Source organism: Rissa tridactyla, chromosome 9 (assembly GCF_028500815.1).
Source record: "Rissa tridactyla isolate bRisTri1 chromosome 9, bRisTri1.patW.cur.20221130, whole genome shotgun sequence".
Lineage (NCBI taxonomy): Eukaryota > Metazoa > Chordata > Aves > Charadriiformes > Laridae > Rissa > Rissa tridactyla.
The window spans coordinates 44,186,477-44,200,494 of NC_071474.1; the positions used below are offsets into that span (position 1 = coordinate 44,186,477).

At 50.7% G+C, this 14,018-nt stretch overlaps 2 protein-coding genes across 2 annotated transcripts in view; one reads left to right on the forward strand and one right to left on the reverse strand.

The window, feature by feature from the left end:
- The first annotated feature begins 1,221 nt into the window (after positions 1-1,221).
- Positions 1,222-8,327, forward strand: LOC128915015 (adrenodoxin-like). Its single transcript, XM_054214787.1, has 4 exons — positions 1,222-1,400; positions 6,628-6,752; positions 7,207-7,336; positions 7,594-8,327. Exons 1-4 carry the CDS (start codon positions 1,222-1,224, stop codon positions 7,712-7,714), a joined length of 555 nt encoding a protein of 184 aa, XP_054070762.1. The 3' UTR covers positions 7,715-8,327.
- Positions 8,328-10,043: 1,716 nt separating this feature from the next.
- The window catches only part of LOC128915198 (rho GTPase-activating protein 20-like), a 38,919-nt gene continuing 34,944 nt past the window's right edge, over positions 10,044-14,018 (reverse strand). Inside the window, exon 15 of the mRNA XM_054215258.1 lies at positions 10,044-13,784. Within this exon, the coding sequence (XP_054071233.1) occupies positions 12,046-13,784 (1,739 nt within the window). The 3' untranslated portion in view covers positions 10,044-12,045. The remainder of the gene's footprint in view (positions 13,785-14,018) is intronic.

Below are 14,018 nucleotides of genomic sequence, written 5' to 3' on the forward strand. Positions count from 1 at the left end.
TTAATGCCTTCAATGCATTTCTCAGAAAGCTTAAGCATCCGCTTCCAACCTGAAAGCTTGGGGTGGAAAAAATTCATTTTGGGTTGAAGAGCCAACACTTTCCAGTTATCTTCAAAACTAGGAATCCATGCTCTGTGTGTGTGTGTGTGTGTGTGTGTGCGCTGAGGGGAACATTTTCCAGCCAGTTCTTGCTCTTATGCTGCGGTTTCTCTCCCCTGTATGGATTGATTAGAGAGTCCAGTTTCAAAGGTTCGTGTTCATACCAGCTAGTGATATGTTACTGCATTAAAAAAACCTGATTAAAGCAAACATCCTACCAAATGGTGAACTGTTAATTTGGTCTTAGGGACAATTCAGACTCCTGGGATGAGAGCTGTTCTCAAACTCCACAAAACCCAGGAACTGAAACAGTCTCTGCTGTTGCATCTTCGTCCTCAGGGGGAAATCGATTTACCCTGGAGAGGAGGGTAGACCAAACTAGTGACCGTGTCTCTGGGAATAAATTAAAAAGCCGCCTTCTGCAGAAGTCTCACTGGCATGGAGTATCAGTTAGCGCGAAATGAGTTATATTTATCTGTGCTTTAAGGCACTTTCCCGCAGAGAGTTTAGCAAATGAGCAAAGCGTGGCGGCTTCTCGCCGTTGTCCTGTGAAGTAAGTGAATATTCACATTCCGGAGCTGGGATCCTGCAGTACTGGGGAAGGCAACGATGTGGCTGGACGACCTCCGCGTCAAGTGCAGAATCCGTTCAGTCTTACTCTCGCCCTGTTGCTGTAAGACCTGGCGTGCCCCCCTCTTCCTGAGGCAGCAGCCGTCAGCGCTTTTCCAGCCCTCGGCTTGCAACCCCTTGTGTGATTAGGAATTGCGGTGAACATTCCTCCTGAAACTGGATTTAGACCTGGTTCCTAAAGGGAAGTCTCTAAGGCAAAACAAGGTGGGCATTGCTCGGGCACTGGTCCGTGGAGGTGATGCTCGTGTTACCGTGCTTCACCCAGTCCAGCATGGACGGCAGCAAGATCCCAGCACGATCCCTCCCTCTGTCCATCCTTCCCTCCTCCTTCCCCTCCCTCCACCCCCAGGGAGGCTGTCCTAGTTTTTTCTTTTTTTCCCCTCTTTCTTCCCACCCCCCACGCCCCCCTGCTGTACTTATAACTCTTAATCTAGCTGGCCTTGCAGCAGGCAACAGCCCAGGAGACGCAGGCGGAGCAGGACCCTACGGAGCATGATAGCTCAAGGCATCTCGGGGCTCCTGCGACCCTTGCTAAGTGGACTGAATGGGAGCAAAATTCGCTTTATTTCTCTCCGTGGGGTGACCGAGCAGCATCACACACCAGCTAAGCGGGGGTCAGAAAGACGCTTCAGCTCCACGCACAAGCTCCAAGATGCCGCTGGGGAATCGAGGTGAGTAAAACGCTGAACCCTACCTCGGTGTGTCCGGAAGGGCATTTTCAGGAGGGACGTGCCCTTACCCCTGCCTTGCCCCACGGAAGGGAGAAGGGAGAGGCCAGTGCGCAACAGGAGGTGGTGGAGGAGGGAAGCGTAGGCTGAGCAGATGCTGGCAGGAGGAAGGTGGTGCAGGGAGCCCATGTGAGGGGTGCTGCTCCCCGCTTCTGGAGCTGTGGAGCCCACAGATGGTGGCCTGGAGCCAGGGCATGAAGATGACGATGTGGCACAAGAGTCCATTGACCGCTGGGGCATTCCCCAGAGGAATGGGGATGGTGGCCAAGGTGTGTTGGACAGCTGGGCCGTGAGCCTGCTGTATTCCTGCTGTGGGGAAGCTGGGATGACTGCTGGGCTCTGGGAATTGCAAATTCTCTTGGGTTTCTTGTCCCTGCTGCCGTAAAGGCAGGGAAGGGAACGGAACTGATGGTGTCTGCAACTCCAGGGAGCAAAATGTTCTCTTTAGGTTATGAGAAGCCACGCTGCAAGCTCTCATGCCTTGCTGGCCTCCTCCTCTTCTGGGCAGGGAGGCGGAGGAGCCATCTCGCCCGCCCAGGTGGTGGCTGTAGGTGCGAGGGGCTGTACGAGCCCGCAGCACGGGTGTCCTGCCAGGCTCCTGAGGCCAGTGACTTGTGCTGGGCTTTGCCGAGGCTGCCTGCTCGGGACAGGATGCACAGTTTGTCGTGGTGGCCGAGTCTGGGAGCTGAACTCTGCGGTGGAGCTTGGTCGGAAGCTTGTGTTCAGAAAAGCCTCTAAAGGCACTCGGTCCCTGCCAGGGTGGAGGATTCCCGGTCCCTGCCCTGGCAGGGCAGACTTTGGCCTGTTTAGGAGCCTGGTTGACAGAGTCCCTTGGGAGGCAATCCTGAAGGGCAAAGGAGTCCAGGAAGGCTGGAAGTTCTTCGAGAAGGAAATCCTGAAGAGGCAGGAGCAGCCTGTCCCCGTGTGGCGAAAGGACGGGGCTGACGGGAGCCTGCCTGGCGCAGAGCACTCGCCCGTGTTTCTGCAGCAGGAACTACAGCAGGCTCCCTGCCGGTCTTCCCTCTGTTCCTCGGGGATAATTCAGGAGGAGATTGCATTTCTCTGAGAAAAACAAAGGGAATTTGTAGATTTGTAGACCGGCACGATCTGGGTCAGGTTGTAATCTGCTAGACATTGAGAAAAAGACCCAACCAACATCACAGAAAATACAACAAACCATTTTTCTATCTGACCTTAGGGAAAAGTTATACTGATAACCCTGCTTAATGGGATTTATGAAGATTCGTTATCAATGGATTTTTCTTTCTAATTGCTTTGTTGCTCATGAAATTATCTCTGGCAATACTTATAGGCATCTTGCTGTTTTGTATGGCCTTGGAAAGTATCTTTTAGGGAAAAACACTGGCAGGGAGAAGAAGAACCTTCTTGAGAGCCCCTTCACTTAGTTACCTGTGTCACAAAGTTTGAGTTTTTTGGGGTTTTTTTTTGTTTTTAAAAGGGAATAATCAGTTGGCGTGCGTTGAACTTGGAGTGCTGCGTTTGTCACATCCTGAGAAGATCTTTGCAAAGCTCTGACCGCGTGTCCTGTGACAGTAACGCCATCGGAAAATAGTTCAGCCTAAATCAAGCAAAATTGAGTCTAAGCACTTTCGAGTTGTTTTTTAAAATCCTGGTTCAAAATTATTTTCTTAATGAAATGTGAAAGGAACTTTTTCATGGTTTCAAAAGCGCTGATAAACAAATTCAAAAGTAAATAGAAAATAAAAGATATGGGTTTTCTTTCCAAGCTCTCCTGAAGCCTTGGGCACCCAAAGCCGGTGGTCTCCAGAGCAGACTCCGGCCTGGGATGGATTCGGGGGATATGAAGACAACTAGACCAGCGTACGAGTGGGTCTGCCGTAGGTGACTGAACTGAACGGTGGAAACAGGGACTAATCGGGAGGGGGTTTTGTCCCTAACAGGGGCACTTAGACTAACAACAAACAGCTTAAATTTCTCCTACAGCCAGCGAAGAGAGAGAAGCTGCTTACAGGTGGTTTCTGTGTCGTGGTCTTGGGGCCCTGGGCATCATCCCTGCTCCCATCACCCCTGCTTTGGCTTGTCCAAAGTGGTGAGGGGTCTGTGGCAATGGCACCTGTAACTCCGTATCTCTAACTGGATACCCGCTGTGCTGTCCCTGGCTGCAACCCACCCGTCTCTGGGCTCGTTTAACTGCCGGCAACAGTCAAAGCAGGGATTTTTTTTCCAGGAGGAACCACAGGGAACAAATTCCCCTAGCATTTGCGGGAGCCTGGTGCAAGGATTATCCTGGGACTGCCGTCGACTGAAGCTCTAGGTGCCTCAAAGGCAATGGGAATGAAGTTTTCTGTCCATAAACACGTATACAGCTTTTGGGGGTTGCTGGATCCAGCGCTCTCTGCTTGCAGGCAGGCAGCTCGCGTTATCCTGTTGCAGAATGCATTGAGTTGCAGCATTAAGTCCTGTGACTTTAATGTTTCTGTTGCGTAACAAATTATTTCACCCATGACTGTAAAACTAACATTGCGAGGAAACCTGCCTATTTGCCATAAAAATGGAATAAATGGGTCCAAGCCATCAAAACGCAGAGAGGGTTGTTTTGTTTTCTTTTGACATTTGGGAACTAGGCTTTAAATTGGTTATTTTAAAAAAAATAACGTTTGTGGGCGTCTCTGTGAAGGAGACTGAAATGTCTTAAAGATGTTCTTTGGCTGTTTGCTTAGGGAGTTAGGGTGGTCCTGCTTGGCCGTGCGTGACTGCAACGTGATCCTTCCATTCGGCACGGGGGAAGCTCTCCCCTCCGCGGCACGGTCTGGGCGCTGACTTCACAGCTGTTTTCATAACCAGGGGACCCTCTTGTAGACTAATGGCCCAGGCATTGTTTTCTGCCGAAGCTTGCTGAAAAACAGGAAGCCGATCTCCTCAGACGAAGGTACAGTGGCCCCGGTGTTCTGCTCCGGCTGGCTGAACCAGGCGGCAGCTGAAAATAAGAGCAGGGAAGGCAAAAAATTATTGTTTCATCTCCTTTCTCCATTTCCAAATTTTGGCGTAATGTGGGGATTGGCTTTCCAAAGAGAGAATTGTTTGGAACTTTCTGCCCCTGAAGTCTTGCTGCTGAAGTCCATGTGATGACATTTTAAGAAACAGCATCCCTAATCACCTAGAGATGTACCGCAGTGATTTGTCAGCGGGTAAATGGCGTTAGACATAGATGGTGATTGTGACTAACGTGAAGCGGAATGAGCAAGACCTGCAAACTTGAATGAGGAGAACATTTCTTCCCCCTTTCCCATTACATTTTTACAGGAGTTCTTTCCCGTCTCCTATTCATCTGGGTATATCCCCTCTACTCTGCCTCTTGTGAGTTAAGAAAGAGCAACGGAAATTGTTTAAACTTGATCCTTATGTATTTCTGTGCTTGATGTTAAAAGGAAACCAGCAGAGATCTCCAGGTGCTTCGTTTTCGTCTGCCCCAGAGCAGAGAGGGGTGAGCAGGCAGTAAGTCCTTTCAGCTGCTGGTGTTGCTATCCCAGAGGCAATTCCCATTTAACCAATTCCTCCTCCCAGTCTCTGTGACTTTCCAAGAGGATGCCTGGCACAGAGGAGTGTAGGCGCTTCGGCGCTTCCTCGGCTGGTGGGTCTGCTGTGACCCGTGACTCTGGGGCTGTGACGGTTTGTAGTCGGTGTATATTGCAAATACATCGCAAGAAATCAGGAAGCAATACTATAAATTCGGAGTTCTGAGCCGCACTCGCTGTTTGTTTCACCGGCCCCCAGGGCTTCCGGGAGAAGAATTACCAAGCTTTATAGCAAACAGCACTTTTATTGGAAGAAGCTGGGTGATGCTTCGCTCAGCCTTGTGTAAGTGAAAAATAAAAATCAGGAGAGGGTGAGCTTGGCCAGTGCTCGCTGTGAAATTCACTCTGTCTTCAAGGCTGGGGTTCTTTCTTCCTGTGCCAGAAATGACAGCAGCAAGGCCACGGGGCAGCGCCGACACTGCCGGTGTTTGGGAGTTTATCGGAGCTGTGAGAGACAGAGATGGATCTTTCCAGAGATCTGAGAGAGCGGTGCGCGTTGTTGGCCTGACAGAAGAATAGAGGGCGGACGCAGCTTCTGCCACTGGAGAATGTCCCGGGCTTGGAGATGATGGGCACTTGGGCAGTGCCACCCTGAGAGGTATTGGGCAAAACACCCACGGCCTCCATGGTGCTGCCCTGTTTCAGCACAGGAGGTGGGACCTTTGGGCAACCCTGACCTCCTGCTTCCAAGTGACCTTTTTGGGTATGCGCACTAAGAAAAGCCCCTGTTTGCTCACGTGCTTCCCTCGGCAAATACAATAGATGGTCTCAGAATGGACTGTCTTGGTGAGAAACCCCTGCCGCTGCCGTTCAGGGTGGCAGCCTTCTCCACGCTGGTGGGGAGAGCCTGGTCTGGAGGAGATGAAGTGGATGCTGTTTCCCTCTTATTCGTAGAGGCGGTTTCCGCAAGTCAGCACTAAGAGATGCTGATAGTCTTGTTCTGAACTCTCTACCAGATTAAATCTTGCAGGCTATCAAAACAACGAGCAATTTCCCCTGAGCAAGGATCCCATCAGCACAGAGGAGGTTACTCAGGGCGGTTGCTCTGTAAGCTGGGGCTGAGCGTGTCTCATCGTAACAAAGCTCCTTGTGATCGAGTTCAGGGAAGGAGTGGGCACTTCATGAAAGGACACGCAGCAGAAAAGCAACAGTCATCAAGTAATCCCCTTGGGAAAGGAAGGGGAAACAAAACGTGAATGACAACAGCCCTTACTGCGTGATTAGTATCTGATCCTGCGCGTTTTTCTTGTTACTACATCACTCCGGCCAGGATTAACATCCCAGGCTTGCAAATACTTTACCTGCTCCCTCCGCCAGCCAGCCCAAGCACTTGTTCATGCGCGGCTAAACACTTATTCTGAGGGACATTTGATAAAGTGGGAAAAGTTTTGGGTCGACTCAGATTTGCCTGAGTCACTGAGAATGGATAATCTGAATCTTTTCTGACACGCGTGGTGTAATCCTTCCAGAAAGTGTTCGTATGCGCGTTTCCCTCCAAGTGCAACGTCTCTAGTGCTCAGCCAAAAGGCCTCGACAGTGGGTGTGCAGGGGAGGGTGGGCTCCTCTGATTTATTTTTTTTTTTTATTTGTTTTTTTTCCAACTTGTCCTACAGCTCTGCAGACAAGGTGACGGTGCATTTTATAAATCGGGATGGAGAGCGACTTACGGCCACAGCCAAAGAAGGGGAGAGTTTGCTGGAAGTGGTAGTCAACCAAAATTTGGCCATTGATGGATTTGGTAGGTGTTGCACAAGGGCATGTGCTCTTAGGGTTTATGTGTCTGTGCTGTGATCATTGGGTGCCTGGGAATAGCGCCGACCGTACGCATGCCGCTGTGTTCTGGTGGGGCCACGAAGCAAGCTTCTCTTCCCCAACAGCTGCGCGCCGGGCTGGCTTCCCGCACTGAGATGGCAGTGGGACCTCCACACCGTCGCCGCTGGGATTCCAGCAGCCTGTGGCAATGCGTTTGGCTGGTTGGAGTTGGCGTACCAATTTGAAAACTGGTTGTGATCCTTCCAGAGAAAAGGCAGACTGAAATCTGCATCCGTCTGTTGTGTTTTCTGGCATCTCTTTTGACATGCTCCAGACCTGTTAAAGGACCTTTTCTCACACTGTTCCTGAAGATGATCTCTCCCACCACTGGTTTTTTTTTTTTCCCCTGATTTGCTGTCACTCCCTCGTTTGTCCACCAGGTGCGTGTGAAGGGACATTAGCCTGCTCCACCTGCCACCTCATCTTTGAGAAGGACACCTTCCAAAAGCTGGATGCTGTCTCAGATGAAGAGCTGGACATGCTGGACTTGGCGTACGGCCTCACTGAGACGTAAGCCTCCCTGCTCATCCCAGTAAGAGTCTCAGACCTCTGAGACCGATTCCCAGCACCCGGTACCCCTCTCCAAGGGGTCAGGACTTACTCGGTGTTACGGTTGTGCCGCTAGAGCTGCTTTCTCTTGGGGCACAGGAGACCTTTAACAAGAACTTTAGTGAAAACCCAGCCTGGCCCAGACATCCCAACGTGGGTGGGGAATTTCTCCCTTTCCTGCGGGAACAGATGAGCCTCACTTAATGTTTTCTTCTCAGATCTCGCCTCGGCTGCCAGGTGTGCGTTAAGAAGTCGATGGATGGTCTGACGGTGCGGGTCCCCATGGATGTCTCGGACATCAGGAGGCAGCTGGAGGTTGGAAAGCAAAGCAAACAGTAACTGGAAACGACTCCTGCACGACTCACATCCTCGTTCGAGGTGTGGCAGGGCACTTTGCTTTAGGGTAACACCATTGCTTTGTGTGGCTGGCTTGCAGTGGCCCATAGAGGCCTGATTCAGTATAAATGCCTGTTTGGCAAATCTTTTATTTAAACAAAGCTTAATGCTAGGGCCTTTGGTACATGTTTTAAGTTAAGTGCTTAAGCGCTCTGCTGAACGCAACTGGACTAAAGCGTATGGCCTCCCATTTCCCTGGGCGGGTGACATTAAACATCTGTGCTGTATATGACTCACCCTCTCCTTTGAAATTCAAGGAATTCTGCTATTCTAAGTAACTGCTGGGAATTTTGCAAGGCTTGGCTCTTTAGCTGTAGAGCAGATTTTTCCCGATTTGGGAAGCTTAGGAAGAGAGAGCTGTTCCAAATACAGCCGGTGTGCTGGTTGGCTTGGTGGTCCCGGCTGAGTTTGGTTATCCAGAACGTACTGATAACCATATAACGCTGACGTTTCCTTTAAGAGGGAACCGCCTTCTCTGAGTTTGAGACATTACAAGTCACTGGATTGTTATACGCCATGTTCTGCTAGTTTCTCCAAATATGAAATTTTCCCATTGCTGTACTGCCGCATACGTCAAATAAAATCATTAAATCAGGCTTTTAGACCTATGATATGCACTTTTCTGGTAACACGAGCTTGGCTGGGATAGAATGAGTTTGATGGAAATTTAAGTATAATATCCCGTTGCCCCAGTTTATTTGACTGGATTTTCCCCTCGTGTTTGAGTGAGTGTGTCATATTTGCCATCTAAATGTCGTGAAGAACCCATGATCTGTAACCGAGTTTTCCAAACAGAATTCTGCACAGAAACCTTTCCTATGGATTTAGTTGAAACCCAGGCTATGTTTAGCAACCAATTTAAACCAACAAGTTACTGTTCTTAGGCAAGGTATCAAGCCCCTAAAAGATGTATAACACTTAAAAAAAATGTTTATCTTAGAGCATTCTCAGTTTTATTTGGCATAAATTGCAGAGTTTTGGTTGGGGGAGAGACTGCCCTTGTGGGAGGCCAGGAGCTGCTCTCTGCCTGTCACAGCCCCTTCCAGCTGCTTCTGAAACCAGCATAAAAACCCCTTTGCACACAAAAAGTCCAGCCAGAGGAGCATGTGGCACTTCTGCTCAAGTATGTTGAAGAAGGAGGGACAGCCATTAGGGGTAGGAGACACAAGGAACATGCACAAAAGGAGATGGGGAGTGGAGGAGGCAGGTGGAAGGAGACAGTGTTGGTGACCCAGCTCAATGAATGGTCATGGAAGGAGGTGCTCTGGCCCAGGGGAGGCATACCTCCGAAGGGCCTGTAGCCCATAGATGACCCACGCCAGGGCAGGGACGCCCCTGGGGGACTTGCAGGCCCTGGAGGATCAACACTCGAGCAGAGGTAGCAATTAAGAAACCAGGAGTGCTGGAAGCAAATGAGTAAGAAGCCAGGAGTGACAGAAAGAAACTGTTACACGTGTACCCTGACCTCCTGTGCCACCTCTTCGCCCACTGAGGCGTTTGGGAGGGACTGGTGGAAACAGGGGATATTGTGGCAATGAAGTGGGGTGGGGGGGAGTTGGGTTTGACTGAACGTGAGCTTGCGCGAAGGGTGAGGAAAAGCGTGTCCCTGTGGTGGACCGGTGGTTTGTGCTACCTTTTCTGATACATTTTGGAGGACTTCGTTTTGTTTTAAATGAAGAAAAATTATTAACGGGGAGCTGGGTTAGAGCAACGTGCCAGGGCAATGCACCCATATTAGGCAGCCTAAGGTGAGAAGATGAAAATGTGTGTTTTGCCTCGCCTCTCCCAGTGTTTCTATAAGCTCATCTTTTTCTAACTTGCTCGTAATTCTTTTAGGCGATGCAAATTGTGACCTCTCACTCTGCATTTGGTCCGGGTCCCCTTTGTTTGAACAGAGACCAGCCCAGCCACCGAGCCGGTTTCCAATCCATTGGCATGTTTAGAATACGGAATAATCTCTCTTCCAAGTGCAGACAGACAGTTTCCTCGTAATAGTTAGTGCTGTTTCACCTTCCTGAAAAAGACACAAAGAAGAGTAATGCCTGAGCTGACTCGCTGGAAGAAGGTTCCTCGTCGGCACGGCCAGCCTCGTAGATCTGGGGTGGGAAGAAGGTGTGTTTCACTGCAGGGCTCGGTGTCCTGCAGACGCTGCCCGCCCCCAAGCGCAGGAAAGAGGGAAGTAAGAGCGAGGGAACAAAAGGCGCTCACCCCACCACAATGACAAACTTGTGTGTCTTTTATTGAAATAGTTACAACGGTAGCTCTGGGGGAAAAAAAAAAAAAAAAAAAAAAAAAAAAGACTGTGAATGCCTCATCAGTGTTCACGTGTGAGGGAAATGATGGCGGGGGGGGTGGGTTGTATCACGATTATATACACCTTTCATCATACAAGGGCCACTAAGGTGATCTGGGACACAAGAGTGCCACATCTGAGGGTTAGACACCCTGCATAGAACAAATCAAACTCTATACACCTTGGAACATGGGCTCTGGGCTTCTCCCTCTCTCCCCTGCCCCGGTACTCGATGGCGTGAATTTGGAGGGCTGGGCCAGCTCCCTGGCACTGACCATCACAGGCACCTGGCAGATAAGTGGAGGCATCCGATACCTACTAGGTCATTTGACAGAGGTGGCTTCCCTCTCTGTGCACAGACGGAACCATGGCAGGTGTCACACAAGGGCAGGTACGGCTATTTGCAGACACTCAGCCACTTGCAGGGGGCACTTACTCCACAAGAACTACCTGTCAGTCATTAGGATTCATGTATTTCTCTTGTCCTTCACTGTTAATTGAGTAAAAGGATTGTCTCTCTGAGAGAAACCACCTTAGAAAACTCTCACATAACTTTCAAATGAACCATCCTGAACCTTTTAACCTTTGAGACTCTTCCCGTCGTTTTCCTACTGCCTGTCAAACTAATGTGGTGCTCTCAGCGTCTTTTTAGAGCTCAGCTGGCAGCATCACAACGCTCTAAGCAAGTCCCATTATGGCTCTGGCGCTTCTGAGCATTGCCTTGAGTTGGAATCACGGGGATGCTCCAGAAGTCCACTGGCAGCATTTCTTTAGTGCTGCTCAGCGCATCCCTGGCACTTCTCCGGACTTAACTCTGCGGGAGCACACGGGGACACGTACTGTGCTGAGTGGGAACTCGCTGCTGCTCTGTGGCAGCACCGGTGCTGTTGAAGCCTGGACAGTCTCAGCTTATGGACTGTCTGACAACTTTCTGGCCAGACGGGGCTTTGTTTCAGCATCCACTCGACAACATTCTCGACAACTTCCACAACTCCTTGACCTCATGCTAAAGCCAAATCCTGCTGAAGTCCCTCTCAGCGTGACTAGGAATTTGATTAGTTGCCTCACCCACACTGCATCTGGAAAAAGAGCCTTCTGAAATGTCACCATCGTTTACAGCAATATAATGTCACCTTTTACTAGGACTAAAAGGACCAGCTCCTCCCAGAGGACGCCGAAGAAGACAAATGTCCATAGCCCTGCCAAAGCGACGGTGCTAAAATCCTTTGTAGTAACCGTGGCTCTGTCAAATGCTAGCTCTGGGGGAGACAGGAGAAGAGCGAATCAACGCACAATTAATTGGCAAAAAAAAGCAATCTTGGGGTTAAAAATGTTACATATGCTGTCTGTCGGTGAAAGCTGGGCTTTGGGCTCCATTTGATGTTTCTGCATCCCAGCCTCAGGCCGTAACGAACACAGCCTGTGAGCTAGCCCCCCCGGGGAACAAAAGGTGAGCAGAGAGAAGCGGCAGTGATTTCCGGGATGGAGGTGAAGGGCCTTCCTTTGGATGAATGGGGGCGATGAACAGTGAGTAGTGGAGGATTTTGTGCAAGCGTAAAGATTTTTAACTAATTCCGATGGAGCATTAGCTGTCCCAGTTCTCCGGTCATCCACACACATCAGCAGCCGACTGGAGAAAACAAAGCAGAGTTTCTCCTTTTCTGCTTTAAAAAGAAACGGAGCCAGACCCTGTGCAGGTCGCCTAATTCACAGACAAGGAGAGTCTGGTGGCATTCCGCCCACTAGACACCCAGCCAGTGAAGTAGAAAAAGGGTGTAAAGAAAAAAAAAGAACACCTCCCCCCCTCCCCCCTCCCCAGCCAAAATGAATGTTAGACCCCAACATTACATATACATTAGTGTCACTTTACACTTATTGCCCCGTGCAGCCTGCTGGATTCTTCACACCCTGATCATATCTTACAGAATATTTTCTGCTGCACATACACAAAAAAATACTCAGTTCTTCCACAACCATCTCCCTAAACAAACGTCTCTTCTGCAAATGCCACTGTTTCACGCTCCTCTGTGGCTACCTCTGCCACTGGCTGGCTCCGGAGCCATTCCACCCTGCTCCGAAGGAGTTCGTTCTCCACCGCTTCCGCCTCAGCCGTGGGACAGGTCTTGGTTTCATCGTGCTTGAAATACTCCCTGACGGTGTTTCGAATGGAGGCGGGGAGGATGATACGGATGGTGTGGCTGAACGTGTTGAAGCCCTTGCTCTGGGTTGGCGCCTGCGCCATTTCCACGGGCTTGCTCTCCACCTCCTCGGGAGTGGAGGCACTTTGGGGGCTCTCTTTGTGCTCTGCCTGCAGGGACGGGATCATTGGTTCGTGGTGGTAGCGCCTGGAGATGGACTGCAGGACAAGGGGGGTATTCTGCCCATAGAAAACTGTCTGGGGGATATGGACTCTCACAGTCTGCAAGCTCTTGGACAGGCTCTGCTCGCTGCTGCAGCTGCTGGGCGAGTCGCTGCTGCTGGTGTTTGCCATGGATTTCTCCTCTTCCTCTTCCACTGAGCTTTCTTTATTTGGGGCCACATAAAAAGTTATCTTGGTGCGCTTCAGGCTTTCCTGGCTTGGAGGGGAGGCATCAGGGCTTTTGATTTCTATGTTCTTCACTGTCTTCTCCCTGTGCTGCTGGTGGCTGATCTGCGGGGACTTCTCCCTGTGGTCTCCCTGGCTGGCGGCTGGGAGCTCAGGGGTTTGTTGGAACTCTTTGGTATAATCCTGGCTCCTGAGCCCTGGGCCAGGGTCCCCTACACAACTCAGCTGTCTCTCCTCTTCTTCCCAGTCAATGTCAGTTAGTGGGCTTCCCACGGCAGCTCCGCCGACAGATGGGAAACTTTTCCTCTCTCCAAAGCAGTGACTGCTCTCTGCAGCCTTGGGTTCACACTCATGGAAACTGTCCAGGTCACACGGATGTAAAGGCACAGGAGACGTGAAGGACTTGTGCCACTCTTTTGGGGACCTCTTGGCGATCTTGGGGGACACGGCGTGAAGCCTGGCAGACGTGCCAAACATGAATGGCAGGGATGAGACGTCTGTGGGGCTAATGGCTGATGACTCTGAGCAGTAGGAGAAAGCACTGTCTAAGGAGCTGAGCGAGGAGGCTGACGGGGAGGTGGTGGTAGAGGACAGGCTGGAGAAGCTGGACCTGTTGGACAGGCTGGATTTCTGAAGGCTGAGCTTCTTCACCCTGGAGCTGGTCTGAGGTGACTGCCACAAGGTCTGCCTGGCCTTATTACCCCCAGGGCTTAGGCCTTCATCAATCAGCTTCTGGCTCTCCACCTGCAGCTGCTTGAGCCTGTGGATGTAGTCTGTATGGCTGCGCATGATGGTGGCATCGCAGCTGGACTGGCGGGCCACCGGCTCGTGGCTCTGAGCAGGGAGCTGGGAGCTGAGGCAGACGCTGGGCTCTGACGAGCACCGGTCCCTGGCCGGGCTGAGCGAGCGTATTGAGCCGATGGAGCAGAAGGAGCCCTCCTCTTCCAGGAGGTCGTAGCTGTCTGCACTGGCGTTCTTCCGGACTTTGCTTTGGTAGCAGGCTGTGATCTCACTGAACAAGTCCCAGTCTTCCTGGTCCTCATCGAGTAGCAAGCCGCTGGATGGTTCGAAAATGGCATCTGCTTCAGAAACCAGGTGGTGCTTTGGTCCTTCTGGGTCACAGGCAGAAAATTCCAGCTCATCAGAGGAATCATCATGCTGAGCCAAGCCTATGTCTGCGGCAGAGAACACAAATTAATTTGTTGCCTATGTCTCCTAACCCCACACAATACCTTACAATCAAGGCAGGGAAATATTATCAAGTCCATTGCAAAGCAAAGATGATCCATTATTTTGACGGGGAGCAGACCAGGACTGGGAACAACATAAAAAATTCTGGCTCGATGACCTGAGCTTTGCCGGTATTCGTAGCACAGTTAACAAAGACAACTCGATCTCTTTCCATTCAA